The following is a 15,053-nucleotide window of genomic DNA, read 5'->3' as shown; positions in this document are numbered from 1 at the left end:
CCAGGCAGGCCATAAAGTCACCCTGACCTTGGCTGTCTTAACAACAGATGGGTTCACTTACAACACAGTCCATCATACGAATTCAGCAGCCTGGTTACCCTCTGGTTCCAAATGTGCCCTGGGATCACCAAATTTCATAGGTATTGATATAGCTAGGGGTAGAGTCAAAGGACCCTGGACATTGAGGGGTCACGGCAGTGTGTTAGGACCTTCCTTACTGCAACAATCAACAAGACACATGTCTGCTATTTTCACACTTAGCACAAGCTGCCAAACTCAAACCAGTTAAGTCAACAAGAGCTTGAGATTGGGATTCAAAAACCTAAGAAGGGGTTATCACAGGAGAGGTTGAGTAAGTAGGGCCAGGGCCAGAGCAGCTGCCTTAATACAGCAATACAGAAAACAAACTCGCTGGCTCTCTTTCCGGTGATTGTGCTCGATGCAAATGATGGGCTTTAATATACAAAGATCATGATTGTGGCAGCTTTAATATACAAAATAGCCTTGGAGGACTCTAAATGGGGAGCGATATTAAGTGCAACCCGTATCTAATTTTCTCATTTTATTAATTTGAATTGATGAACCCTTTTAATGCAATTTAAGCATCGTGTGTGTGTGTGTGTGTGTGTGTGTGTGTGTGTGTGTGTGTGTGTTGTAAGGTAGGAAGGAGGGCCCTTTGCTGCTTTGTTGTTTTGTTCCTGTGGACTGACGTGGCCTTTAGAGAGTGGCTTTTGTGTGCAGCCAAGAGACCTGGTTTCAAATGCCAGCCGGAGCATCTTCAGGCTCATTAATAATGGAGGCGTCTGACAGGGCCAGCTTCGCTTGCTTTGTTTCCGCCGCAGAGGAAAGGGGACATGGACCTTTCTGTTTTGCCCAATAACAACCATCCTGACAAATTCCTGCAGCTTGACGTGAAGTCTTTAATGAGGAACTCGACCCTTCTGCAGGCTAGCCTCGCGAGATTTCCCGGTGGAAATTTTCCTGCAACACAACACTGGCAAAACCTTGTCTACTCCCAGGTAAGCTCTAAGGACATAGGAATACAGGTTTGGAGCTTGTTTCTTTCTCACTATATGAAATTTTCTCATTCGTGTGAAGGAGGCTTGGGGTGGGGGGATACATAGAAGCTGCTTTTCCTCCTCACCCCTTCCTGTAAGCTCTGCGTTAAAGATGTGCAAATTCTCCCACGGGTTCATTCCCCTCCGGTCCCCGCTTCTCTGCTTGTCTTCGTTTCTGATTTGCGTCGGTCTCATTTACTCCTTCCCTCCAGAACATTTCAGACTAACTGCTTTCAAATAAGATTCGGGGGAAGAAATGCTAAATTCTGTCTGTCGCTGTGATCTATGCGTAAAATATCAAATGCTTGCCGCACAAGGCTGTACCTGCCTCAGAGAAAGCCTGGCCACACTCCATCTTGGAAAGGAAGTGGCTCTCGGCTTAGATGCGCTTCTTCCACAGGTGTCCGCATGGAGCAGCCATAGGAACAAGCCACGCTAATGCAGATCTCGTGGCTCTTGTTCTTTCACAAAAGAATGCAGCTGATGGGCTCTGTCTGCTGAGATCAACACAAAGGCCCCTGCTGAGGCTAATCAAACAGGGCTAATCTTGTTTTAAGACGGAGAAACTAATGGCGTTGGGGGTTACAACAGGTAGAAAGAGACAAGGGTATTTAGTTTCAGAAACGATGCATCTGACCTCCAAGCCCCTGTAAGTCCTTAAATCCTTTGGAGAGTTCAAATTCCCTGTACAGAAAGGTGTTTGCTTTTAAAAACAGTCGCTTCTCGTGAGTCCTGGTGTACAAGGACTACTTGGTGATGTGTGTGTGGGCAGGAGTATATGTCATGAGTTCATTCAGAGTCGGATGATTACGTAAATTGCCTCTACTTTATAAAGGGTTCCATTTATTTCCATTATAAATCTTATTTCCATTATAAGTCAATCTGTTATAACGACTGAATGTTGTTGTTTATTTTGAATTGTTGCATACAACTTTTGTAATCCCTAAAGCCTGTGGCTTTCTATACACACCCATTTATCACTGTTTTGTGTTTTGCTTGATTAAATGAAATGAATTTCCTTCTTTATTTCATTTTTTACGTCACAGAACAAAAGGATTAAAATTATTTCAGAAAATCTTGCCCCTCCTCCTCCACCCCCCTCTCTACGTAGTAGATTGTGAGAACACATAGCCAATAGGTTTTTTTTCTGGGTTGTGACGCAGCAGTCTTGCAGCATCTTTTGTTTGGTGCTCTGGTTGCTCTCCTGCCTCCATTTTGGAAATTCACAACTAAAGCTCAAAACCTGAGGAAATGCAAATTTTTTTATACAGGTCTTTTTGACCTAAATAATTATCCCAAGAACAAAGAGGTATGCTTCTGCAGATGTATCTTTGATAAACCTCATATAAATTAGGTTTTTGTTTTTTTTTTTTTTAACCCTGGAAGAAAAAAGACAAGTAACTTAGGGAAGGCTAATTTACTACCGAAGTAATGGATAATGGGAAGGAATGGTAGACAAGTGTATTCTGGAAATGAGGTAGGTGTGCTTCAAACAGTGAGCACCTGTCTTCATAGTCACCAGTAAACTGCTCAAGTGGATCTAAAAATCAAGACTGACATACGTATGGAGTAAAAAGCAGATAAATATGAAGAAATGGGAGCATGACATTTTCAAATATTCAGAAAGATACTTAAAAATCTTCAAAAATATACCAAGAATATTGGATGTGGTGTTAAGCATGTCTGAAGAGGGTGCTGTCAAATATTTCTTCCACAGAAAGAAATTTTGGTATTCAGTATAATCCCCTGAAAAATTAGTACAACCCTCATTTTAATTTCTTAAGAAGTGAGAACAGAAGCTGGGTGGTGGCAGTGCGTGCTTTTGATCCCAGCTCTTGGGAGGCAGAGGTAGGCGGATCTTTATGAGTTCGAGGCCAGACTGGTCTACAAGAGCTGGTTCCAGGACAGCTTAGGGCTGTTTTACATGGAGAAACCCTGTCTCCAAAGACAAAACAAAACAAAACAAAACCAAACAAAACAAAACAAAAAAAAAAACAAGAACAAATGATGCATAAGGAAAAGTCAGTGGAGTCTGGTTCCTGTAACAGTTTAAGAAGTGGAAACAGAAACACCTGGCTGTAATTCAGTTGATAGACAGAGTACCTGCCTGACATGATGGGAGCCCTGGTTCTTATCCTGAGCACAACAGAAAACATGTACAATGTGCACCTAGAATCTCAGAACTCAGTCGGCAGAATCAAGAGCATCAGGAATTTAGGGTTCGGTTATAAAGAGTTGGAGGCCAACCTGGGCTACCTGCAATTTTGTCTCCATTTTGGTTTTTTGTTGTTGTTATGCTTGCCTTTTTTTTTATTAAAAAAAGGGGAAAATATTAGTAAATTTTGAAAAATAACAGATGATATTGTTACTTACAATGTTGTTTGGTTTGGTGTTAAGGCAGGATTTCATGTAGTCTAGGATGGCCTCCAGTTCAGTCTATGGTCAAAGGTGGGTGGCCTTAAACCTGTGATGAATCCTCCTTCTTCATGCCCTGAGGGTTGAAATTGCAGGTATGTGCTACAATACCTGGTTATTGAAGTTCTGCGTATCAAACCCAAGGTTTGTGCATGCTAGGCAAACATTCTACCAATGTGCGAGCAAGCGCCCGCACGTGAGCGCGTGCATGCACACACACACACACACACACGCACACCTTTTTAAATTAAGTGATAAAATGTTTAAAGGCATCATATCGGGAACTGGTTTTTCTGGTGAGCAGCTGAACTTCTTTCTTGGTCTGTTCACGTGAGCTTTGCCTCTTCCTGACTCCTTTTACGTTGGTTTCAGAGCCCTGGGGCTTCTCAGAGGAGATCTGTGAGCTGGACTGAAAAGCCAGTGGTGAGAACTGAGCCTCCTTATTTCTAGACAAGCTCGTTCACTGGTTTCATGTCTTCATCTGCATTCTTCACTGTTTTTCTGTCCCACACCACTGCTTTTTGCTAAATAACAACATTCCATGTGTGCCTTTCTTTGTGTTCATTTATGTTCATGCATGAGTATATCTGTTCGTATGTATGTGGGTGCTTATTCTATGTATGTGCATTTGTGTGTATGTGTATGCTTGCATGTATGTAGGTGTATGTCCATGTGTTTATGAGTTTATGTGTGTATATCTGTGCCTGTATATAAATGCGTATGTGTGTGTATGTTTGTATATGTATTCTGTGTATGTGTGTAAAGTGTGTGTGCGTGCATTGGTGCTTCAGCCTATCACTTTGTAACACTACATTTTATGCTTGCTGTGTCACCATTTAACATATTTCCATGGTTTTTATTTAAAACGTGGTCTAAATGATTACAGAATTTGTATTTGGGATATGTTTTGATGGTTTTTGATTATTAACTCAGTTGTATGTATACTTTCTATCAATGTTTTGAAAATATTCAGAAAATAGAGTGTTTCTAACTGTGGATGTCAGTTGATTGGATTTGTTAATTTTGTTGTACAAATTGTCTTATCTTTTGGAACCTTTTGTATGAATATATGTAATTCTAATGATTACTTTAAATTTTATTACATTAATTTTGTAGCACATATAAATTTTGTAGTTATTATTATACTTTGCTGATGATGTTACTTTTATTCAAAATCTTTGCAGCTATCAAAGCTTCTTGCCTTACATCTATTTTGTTTGATATATTATATTGTAATTATATATATATTATTTTTTGTAGTGGTTAGCTATGTTGTGTCATAGAAACAAACATACTCAAATCTAGTAATGCAATAAGGAATTAACACATCTGTACCCTTGAGATGTTGATGCTATGCACATCCTGAGAAGGTTACCTTAAAGGAAAATTCACATTCTTTTTCTGGAGGTTCTTTCTACAATATCAGAATCTGCATTATGCCTGCAGACCAAGAAGACAGAAAGGAAGACACATATTCTCTTGGGGAGGTTAGTAGCCAAGATTGAGTATCAACCCAATTGTTTTGTGTTGTTGAAGAGGAATTGGATTTGTTGTGTGTTTAGCCAGGCACTTCTTCATTTTCATCTTTTAAAATAGATACTGTGTTTAAGTTACATACATCAAATATATAATATGTAATCTAGTGTATGTGTGTATATATACATACAGATATACTTGCACACCCCACACAAATGACAGCCGAGATCGTCTATCAGACTGAAGAGTCTGTCTCATCACCACACTTCGGAGCAGGTTCTACAAACCATCCTAATCCTACGAACTCCCCTTTAAAGAGACTGGATTATTATCCTACACGAATTTCTTCCTTTCTGAGCAGGGGAGAAGTCGTATTCCAAACTCCTGTAATCTCTCCGGGAGTGCTTGTGCAGACTCCTTCCCTGGAGGTGGGGCAGGAACACTCCATCTCTCTGGGAGGACCCTGCACTGCCTCATGCTCCAGGATCTCGGGAAGGTCTCGGGGCTTACTTCCACTCTTATCCATAGGAACGTAGAGACATGTGCTTATTGTTGTTTTCCCAATCTTGGATCTGTTGCTTTGGTAGTTATTCTCGGTTTTTATGTCTAAATGTCTGGAAATGTAGATGGTAGTTAGTGTTGGCCCAGAATACCCACGTGATTTGATTTGATTTTAAAGATTCTAGTTCTCATCTTGTAATGTCTTCAGTTTATTTCCTATGCAATTTATTGAGCAATTTGTTCATATAATTCTCTTTGTTTAGCCTCAGACAGTTCTTCCTGACATAAAATGCCCCTACAGCATTTTTAAAGCATGGGGCTCAAACTGGCCTTTGGAGCTTGCTTTCCTCTTTACACTTCTCCAATTTCCAGCTCACTGGCCGCCAACCCTGAGGCGTATAAAACTAGGCCTTCAACATAATCTTTGTCTTCAGTTACTTCATACAGCTGAGACATGTTCCTCATCTTTCTCTTTTTTTCCTTTTTCGGTAAGTAGTTTTACATCTCAATAATTGGGGTCTGCAGTCATTAATACTGGGAAGTGCCACACCGTAGGACCCTCCTTGCACACTTTTAACCATCTTCTTGAATTCTCTGACTCCACTCATAAACAAATGTTCTGACAAGGATATATGACTGTAAATTTTCAGACTTGCCCCCAAGTTAGTGATGATTATCTCTCAAATTACCAGAGTAACATTTATATCAAATGATTTCCACTGCCGAGTAACTGTCTTCAGGCTTTCATTATTGGAGGGCTGGGGATATGGCTTGGATAGTGAAGTGTCCTCTATGCAAACTTGATGCTCTGGATTCAGCTCTCTAGCATTCATATGAAAAGCTGGGCTTAGGGGCATGTTCCCATAACTCCAGTGCTTGGAGGAGGTGGTGTTGGGACTGATGGATCCCTGGAGCTTACAAGCAGCCAGTTCAGTTAAATCAGTGAGTTCCAAGCTCACTAAAGGACCTTGTCTTCTTGTCTCAGGGATGGAGAGATGACTCAGAGGTTAAGAGCACTGATTGCTCTTCCAGAGGTCCTGAGTTCAATTCCCAGCAACCACATGGTAGCTCATCTGCAATGAGATCTGGTGCCCTCTTCTGGTGTGCAGCATACATGCAGGCAGAACACTGTATACCTTATAAATAATACGTCTTCTTTAAAAAAAAAACAAAAACTTGTCTCAAAAAATATGGAGCAGGGTGGTTCAGGAAGATACCCAATGTCAAAATGTCAACCTCTGGTGTCCACTCATTCACACATGTGAACTTGCATGTATACTCACAAGTACATGTACACCAAGAAACATGTACATACTCTCCACACATACGAAACAAGTAAGAATATGGCTTCCAGTATTTCTTCCCGGCTCTGCGGTGCTGCAGCAGTGGGTACAACTGCCCTCTTCCAGCAGCTCTTCAGCACTGGAGAGGGAGGTAACTGCTCACCACTGTGACAAGTGGCAAAATGACAGTCTTTGCCAATCATGAGAAGTCCTAGGAACAGCAGATCGACCAGCGTAGGGGGTGCTTCTCTTTTCCAAGCAGTGGCCATGGTTTCCAATTGTTTGTTGAAGGTTCTACTATCTCAGGCATCTCAGATCCTGGTCTAGAGTGTCAAACAAACAAACAAACAAAGAATGACAGAAATATGAAAGAGTTCAGGAACAGCTTGGATCTGATCTCAAATCATTTCTGCTCCACTTTCTTGGTTTTAAAAAGCCTGACTCCAAACTAATTTCAGAGCAGATGAAAGAAGCTGGACCCCGTGTGTGCTCAACCAAGGAAAGCCACCTGGTTGTACCCAGTCAGTCACCATACCTGGGTCTCTGTGTGCATAGCCACCTCCGGGATCTTATGCTCTTTAATCTTTCCTTCTTCCTGAGTTCTTAAAGTTGAGGTGTTATATACTGAATAGTCAAATTTGACTTTTAATGTCTGATCTGCCTGTCTCACTCTCTGAAATAGAAAATTAAGCCTACTTCTGTTTAATATGCTTATTCTGACCTATTCTGTGTGTCCTTGAGATGACCTCCATTTTATACCCTCATCCTCTTAGAGCTTGCTCAACTTGTCTTTATCATTTCTTACCGCCCTGGTAATTTGGAGATAAATAAATTTCTCTAATTTTAACAACATCTCTACCCTTTCCCTGCAATTAGTTCTTAGCTGCTTGATTAATAACACCGGTGCCAAACATTTTCCCTTCTAGTTCTTTAGTTTACTTTAAACTCGAATTATCTTATTTCCGTCTCATCAATTTCTGTTTATTTTCCGACATCGCTTTGTCTCAGTCTCCCTGCCCCCAGTTTTACTCCCTCTTGCTGTATGATTTTAGAGGTTCTTATTCTAAAGAACTGCTGCTAACTTTGAGCTTTTGTTTGCCCGTATATGTCTTCCAGCTCCTTTTTTATTAAGTGGTATTTTACTTGCACGTTATTCGGATTAAAATAAGTAAACAAAGTTTGGCTTCATAGCGAAAGTCTAGTTAAACTTTGAACTGTTACTTCAAGTGAGTAGTTCAAATGGAATTTATTTTATAGTTCATTTTGTTAAAATCACAGAAATGTTAATGAATTTTCGTCTCAGTATTTCGCCTAAGGTGCAACATGCGAAGTTGAACTTTGTATATACTCGTTATTTTCTTAAATCTATTTGGAAAAAAATAGTAAAATACAAATGAACCACAACTTTTTTATATATATATATGTAAACTGCTGTTTGAACCTGGAGATTCACTCTTGCTAGGTAAGCATTGCTAGGTATCCAGCCCCAGAATTAGTAAAAGGCAGGACCCAAGATCTCCAGTAATCTAAACATGTGCTCAGTGCCTGAATCATGTTCCCAGAAATCCCATCAATTTCTTTTTGTGTTATCTAATTAATTTGTAAATTATAAAATATAACTTACTTTTTCACATTAGTAATAAAGCATAATAAGAAACTTCCCTTGGTGTGTCCTTCAAAGTTAGGAATGCTGTGCAGATCAGAGACAAAGAGCATATTTCAGGCCTAGAAACAAGACTTAAAATCTGCTTTAGAATAAACTCTGACTGTTTTTGATACCTTCACATATTCATTCCTCTAAGCCTATATACATTTTTATAGTGTATATAGACTTTCTTGTGCCACTTATTTTATTTCTCTCATTTATCAAATCTTCCTAACTGCATGCAATGAGCAGTCTAGCAGGAAAAGAACCTAACAAAGAAAGTTCCTGTATGTCAGAAGAGTTATCCTGCTTCAGATATGATCAAAGCTGACCAGGCTTGAAGAAAACAATAGAGTTATAATTGTGTTAAGCTCCAATAACTTTAATTTCCTGTCAGATTCCTCTTATTTAATTTAGAACCACACTTACACATCTACTCACCTTTGAAATAAATGCTAAGATAAGAAGGTTTATTATTTTATTCTACAGCTTAAGATTATGGACTATAGATGGACTTCTGACAGGCCAAACCCAAATTAAAGTAAAAAAGTGTCTCCAAGTTGATTTCTAAGAATATGAAAGATGCCTTTATTAAGAACGTCAAGGAAGGGGCTGGAGAGATGACTCGGCAGTTAAACTCACTTTCTGCTCTTCCAGTGCACCCAGGTTGGATTCCCAGCATCCACCATGTCAGACTCACATGTGATACACATACATACACGCAGACATTCACCAATATACATAAAATGAAAGCAAAATAAATAAATTTTTTTACTAAAAATCATGAAAAGCCAATGCCCAAGAGAATACAAATAGTTTTATCTAGATTATTTTTCTCCTTACTTACAAGTTATTTCAGAAGGACACATCACGCAATGCCAGTCTATAATTTTAGTTTATATAAATATGTATTAAATCTATGTCCTAAAAGATCCTGAGGCCATTGATATATGGCTAGTGGTTCTCATACAGGTGACTCAAAAGGATGTGATTCCTATTGGTGTATCTCCAACGTTCTTATGTCCAGTCACCAATATCACACACACACACGTTTGTGGGGAAAGCACATGCATTTATCATGTGTGTCCTTTTCTATGTTTCAATATCAAGTTTTTTAAATTTCTGAAAGTGAAGAATTAATTACTCTAGTGGACAGTTGGCCAATAGGCACTTTGGGGGTGAATGATGTTAAATTGACTCTGAGTGTTCCTGGAGCCAGGGAGATGTGAGCAAATCTTTCCACCTCAGAGAGAGTACTTATAACAGATGGAAGAAATGATTCCACCCAAGTCTAGCTTAGTGGAACAATTAGTCTAGTACAGTAACTTAGAGGCACATGGGTGACCCAAAGGCAACTGTAGCTCTGAAACGGCCAATCCAGCGTGGGCGATGATGACTCAAAACCTGCATGCCCAAGTACCCTACTTGTGCCAGAGTACAGGAGCTACACCGAAAAGTCTCCTATGCCCTAGCAGCTGTTTCTTGCTTTTATAGCCTTGGGAAGGCACCTTGTGAATCTTGTGATCCTTAGACCTTTCTGGGAATTTAAGGCTCTTGAGTTTCCTGAGCCTGGTAAAGTGTGTGATCAGCTCCCCAGGTTTAATGAATCTCCCCTTCTTGCCTAACATGGAGTGTTTCAGCTTGGGAGAAGAAACTATGTAGAACTCCTCCTCAAACGTCTCTGAAATAGGATCCAAAGGCATGTTTATAAAAAGCCAAGACATTTAGAAATTATTTAAAAGGGTTTTTTAACTTTATTTGTTTATTTATTTGTGTGTGTGCTTGTATGCATATATGTTTATACATGTGTGATCACACACTTGCATGTGCCTGCCAGGACATGTGAGTGTGGAGGTCAGAGAAGAGAAAGTACCAGTTTCAGGATTCTATTCTCTTCTTGGACTGTTAGGGTTTGGGAGTCATTTTTAGGCTGGCAGATTAATAGCAAACACCAATACCTGCTGAGCCATCTTGTGGTCCCAGAAAACACTTTTAATCCTAATTTTGCTGGATTCATACAACAATATTAAATCCTCTGTGTAGCAACCTTGGGACACACTAAAAAGCATAAAATGCCACTAAACTCTAATGCACATGAGCTGGAAAACAGCATTTCTTCAGAATTCCACTAGATGAATTGGAGAACACTATTCTTTCTTTGTAGCTAGAGAATGCCATTGAAATGGATATTAAACTGAACAGGACAACATATAAAGAAAGTTAATGGTAGGATTCTAATTAAAGCAGACCTTAGAGTCATTTTATAGGTCATTGTTCAATTTGTTGAATTTGAAACAGAATCAATAAATCTTCAGATCCAGATTTCTGCCATTTTGGCTTCTCTGCCACGAGCAAGCCCATCTTATTTTCTGATCTCCTAACAGAGAGAAAAGAGCATCTCTTCTCAACGTGCTAAGGGATTTGGTGGAGAGAGCCCAGTCCTTCCTGAGAGTCCTCCACCGTCCATGTCTTCAGTCGTGAAGAATAACCCATTATATGGTGACATCAGCATGGAAGAAGCTATGGAAGAAAGGAAGAAGAATCCTTCATGGACCATCGAGGAATATGACAAGCATTCTGCGCACACAAATCTCTCCGGACATCTGAAGGTGCGTTTACTAAGAATTATGCTCAGCTGCTCAACCAGATCAGCCTGAGAAGCTGCCGCAGCCGTGACAGAAGTTCCCCACTAAACACAAAGACCACAGGTCCTTTTGGTCCTTGAAATTATTTCTCTTTCCCAGCCAATTTGTGGGGTTATCTGTTTGTTTTGTATTTTGCACAGCCAATGGCACCTGTGTAGTGTAGAGAGGAGAAACAGCAAGTAGCAATGACTAAAGGTCTCCTGGGAAGATGCAAATTGGTTTTCAAATTAATTTGTAAGGTCATACATGTTTCCCCTCATTTGTAATCTTGTAGCTGTTTATGTTCATGGCCACTTAGGAATGAATTTCTTTCTCTGCATTTTTCAAAACTACCTATGAAGTGATCAGACTTAGGTGCTGCACAAGGAAGCCCTTCCCAACAGGCATTAGGTTAGCATTCCAAGCCCATGAAATGATTTAAGAGTGAAGGTTTACGTCTTGGTCGTTTTTCTTGTGTCTCAAAACAAAACATTTCCACAAGGAAAAATACGCATCGAACTCACACACCCAGCCTAGGATTGTCTTCCCCCACCTTTTCCTCCTTCTTCTGATATCACCTACACAGACAAGACCCAAATGCCTGAAAGCCAACATGGACCATCTGGTGGCTGAAGGGACTGGATTCCTGACCAGCCTCTGCTTGCTTCGACCTGCCTTAGGCAAGAAAGGCCTGCCATTGCCAAGTACCCTTCATTTAAAAATGTGTGTCTGGTGCAAGCGCATACCTTAACCACCTGCAGTGAACCACATTTCTTTTTCAAGGGGGCGGTACCGTAGACTTTTATGTTCTGCACTCATGTTTTAAAACCTCGACTGTGCATTCCTTGAAATACATAATGGTCCAGAATCACTGACAGCTCTTAATCTCCTAGCTTGAGGGGTAACCTCCTTTAGCTTCTCCCCAAGAAGTTCCCAAAACACACATTCCCATGACAACAACAATGCATTTCTCTTCCTCTTTTTCGTTTTGGTTTAACCTCGTGTTTTTATCAACGACTTCATATCATTAAGTCTAATACTGGGGAATGTGCATTGATTTATGTCACACACAGACACTGACTGTCGGGCACAAGCTAAGGCCTGTTCTTTCGCCTTTACTATGTGCAAATGTGACAAGGGGGCGCTGGGTGAGCGTCCCTGCTCACACACAAATCCATCGAACCTAGTAAATAGAAATAGTTCACCTGATTCAAAGACTGCCAATTAAAAAAAAATAATTTTTTTTCTCAAAAGTTTTATTTATCTTTAATTTAGATATCACACTAAGGAAATTGAAGATCATAGGCAAGTAGGAGAAATTTTTTCTAAGTGGGTGACTTAAACCCACCTACACGTTTCTATAGTAGAATTGCAATTGCCAAATCCATCCCAACTCCTTATGTGTACATGTCCCTCCTAGCATTATAGCCCCAAGTCTGAAACTAGTTCCAGAGACCCTATAGGCTGCCAGCTACCAGATATTGGTTTCGTGACATCACTAGCTGGCATGTGTCCACTCAAACTATTGAGGGTGATAGCTTGCTTCAAATCCTTCAAAATATCCAGGCAAGAAACTCCGAGGCCTGCAGTTGCTATGTGCAAGTGGTGACCCGGCTCTCTTTGTAAACTTAATATATGAGACACGGGATTGATTGTACTGAACTAGTTAGCGATTACAGGAAAATGTTTGTTGTTGTTGTTTGTTTTCAAAAAGTATACGGACTAGTTGAGTACTTGTTAAGTATAGGTGACTTGTCGAGTACTTGAGAGTAGGATTCTTAAATAGAATTCTCTGGCACTCCACAGAAGATGGAGCCAATGAGACAGAGACACCCTATGGATTGAAACCAGCATGAGCAAAGATGCACCGTGTCCCATGAGTTTCTCTGTGGAAGATGTTCTGCAACTCTGCCGTGGAAGTAGCTCTTAAGACCTAGGCTTATTCTTCCTTCAAGAAAGTCAGTTGGGATTTCCCAAAACTGACCAGATTCTTATCTTTGCCACAACAATGAGATAAAAACCTCCACGGTCCATCTAAAGCTAGGAAGTTTAATAGTATTTCAACTCACTTAACTGATTTATAGGCATTATTCATAAGACGTTAGAAACACAATTGGCTAAAAGATGACTATGGTGTTTCTGATTTGGAAGGGTCAGCAATTTAACACAGGCGTTGTGCAGGCCACCTAATAAGTTCTTATACAGACAGACAAATTTCCTGCGGGTGCCCGCGGTCAGTCAGGTTATGGTAGTGTATGTAGCTGAGATGTTTAGAGTTGTTGAATTTACTGTTGGAGCCTTGACACTTAACACCTTACCCCAAACAACATGAACACAGACACTCGGGGCCCCTGGCAGCATCTTGTTCCCAAGTATCCACTGTAATGCTGACTGGTCACTGATTCGTGATATTTTCTGTGTTATTTTCTTTTAGGAAAACCCCAATGACCTGCGCTTTTGGTTGGGGGATACTTACACGCCAGGCTTTGACACTTTGCTGAAAAAGAAGAAGAAACGCAACAAGCGATCGAAATTATGTCACCTGGGCATGATCGTGCTCCTTGTGGCCTCCATCTTGGTGACCATAGTGACCCTCAGCACTTTATTGACCTAAGGAAATTGTGAATCCTTCTTTGAAGCTCTAAAACGCCTTTTCGACCTTTGCAGGAAAATCTGTCTGTGCATTGTGAACGTGTGTGTCTGTGTCGCTAGCTGTGTGACTAAACACCCCGCTGTCCTTTAGAATGTGAGCATTGCTTGTGTTTTGCTGGCCTCCCTGCTTCGTTCTGTGAAGCCTGTGTGTGAGTCCAGTCTGGGTTTTCTCCTTTGTGAAGCCGATATTCCAGAGGATCACAGTAGCAAACGTCATTACTTGCACCCACAGTCAGGCTTATGATAGAGAATAGAGCAGCATCGAGCATTGGGAGTCCCTTGTCTCAGTGCTCAACACGTTCTGTTCCTCTGGGCTGCACAGCGCCACGCCCTCCTCCTCTAGGCGCCAGGAAGCTCCAGCCAACCTGGCCAACTGCTAGGGGAACAGAAAGGCTTTGGCTGAGCCATCAGTCAGTTTAGACCAGCTTTACCTTCCTTTGTCTCCATTTAAGTTAGAGGGAGATGTTGCTCAATCCTATTCTCATTTCACCAGTAATCCCTTATAATGACCCAGATTTATACTGCTGCATTAGCAGAAATAAACTTGGTCCACCGTTGGGGTATGTGCTTGTGGATTGACCTCAGTGGGTCCATGTTCATCAGACATAGTGGGCAAGGCACTGGTGACACTCCATGAATGCTGCCACCCTGAGGATTCATTTGAATGACAATGAGACTCGAATAGATTATCAGAGGAGGGAGCTGGCTTAAGGACTCCATAAGCCATAGGACGAGGAAGTAGCTTTTCCCACAGTGTTATTTCCAGTTGTCTGCTGGGTGTGGATACCTGGGAACAAACCCGCCACCTCCTCCTCCCAGAACATCTTCCCTAAAGCGCCCACTGCCACTCCTAACGCTATTTAGTGTGTAAATCGAGGCTTTTCTTCTTCCCAAGAGGGCCCTTGGATAACGCCTTATTATCTCACTGTATTGCTCTTAAAGAGACTTGAAGTAAAGTATCTAAAAATGAAGGCTTACTGGATAATAAATTATTGTGTACAAAGCAAAATTTGTCTTGCTGATCTTTGCACTGTCTGACTTGTAATTCCTCTTTTTGCTGTGGGTTCCGGTCCAGTGTAGAAAGGATGGTAGGGAAATAAATGAAGGTGGGGGTCCTCCTGATGCCAGGCTCACACCCTTAGGATGTCCTTGTACTCTGCCTGTTTTCACTGCCTTCAAAGTGCCTCTGGGGGTTTGAGTCCTGCTCAAGGGTCACCGTGCATGGTACTTGTCTGTGCTGAACTGGGTTATTTGTGTCCGTTCAAGACAGTGCCCAGATGAGGCTTTCTAAAGACATGATGGGTAACCACAGAAATGTGATGGCAGCTTATGTGAGTGCCTAGCCTGCTCCGTCCCCACTCCCACTTCCCTTTCTCCTTCCAGTCCAGCACCTCGGATT

At 41.0% G+C, this 15,053-nt stretch overlaps 1 protein-coding gene across 2 annotated transcripts; it reads left to right on the top strand.

Annotated features, from left to right (window-relative positions):
* The first annotated feature begins 688 nt into the window (after nt 1-688).
* Nucleotides 689-14,663, top strand: Minar2 (membrane integral NOTCH2 associated receptor 2). 2 transcript variants are annotated; one of them, XM_048419658.3, is made up of 4 exons: nt 689-1,019; nt 3,846-3,896; nt 10,763-10,987; nt 13,437-14,663. In XM_048419658.3, the coding sequence occupies exons 1-4, from the start codon at nt 855-857 to the stop codon at nt 13,614-13,616; spliced, it is 621 nt and encodes a 206-aa protein (XP_048275615.3). In that variant the 5' UTR covers nt 689-854; the 3' UTR covers nt 13,617-14,663. The 2 variants fall into 2 exon arrangements, with proteins under 2 accessions (XP_048275615.3, XP_085555961.2); XM_085699835.2 differs by lacking the exon at nt 3,846-3,896 and having other exon boundaries at nt 698-1,019.
* Nucleotides 14,664-15,053: the final 390 nt, after the last annotated feature.

The sequence above is a fragment of the Myodes glareolus genome, chromosome 13 (genome assembly GCF_982192425.1).
Source record: "Myodes glareolus chromosome 13, mMyoGla1.1, whole genome shotgun sequence".
Lineage (NCBI taxonomy): Eukaryota > Metazoa > Chordata > Mammalia > Rodentia > Cricetidae > Myodes > Myodes glareolus.
This window is presented reverse-complemented; position numbering and strand designations above follow the sequence as displayed.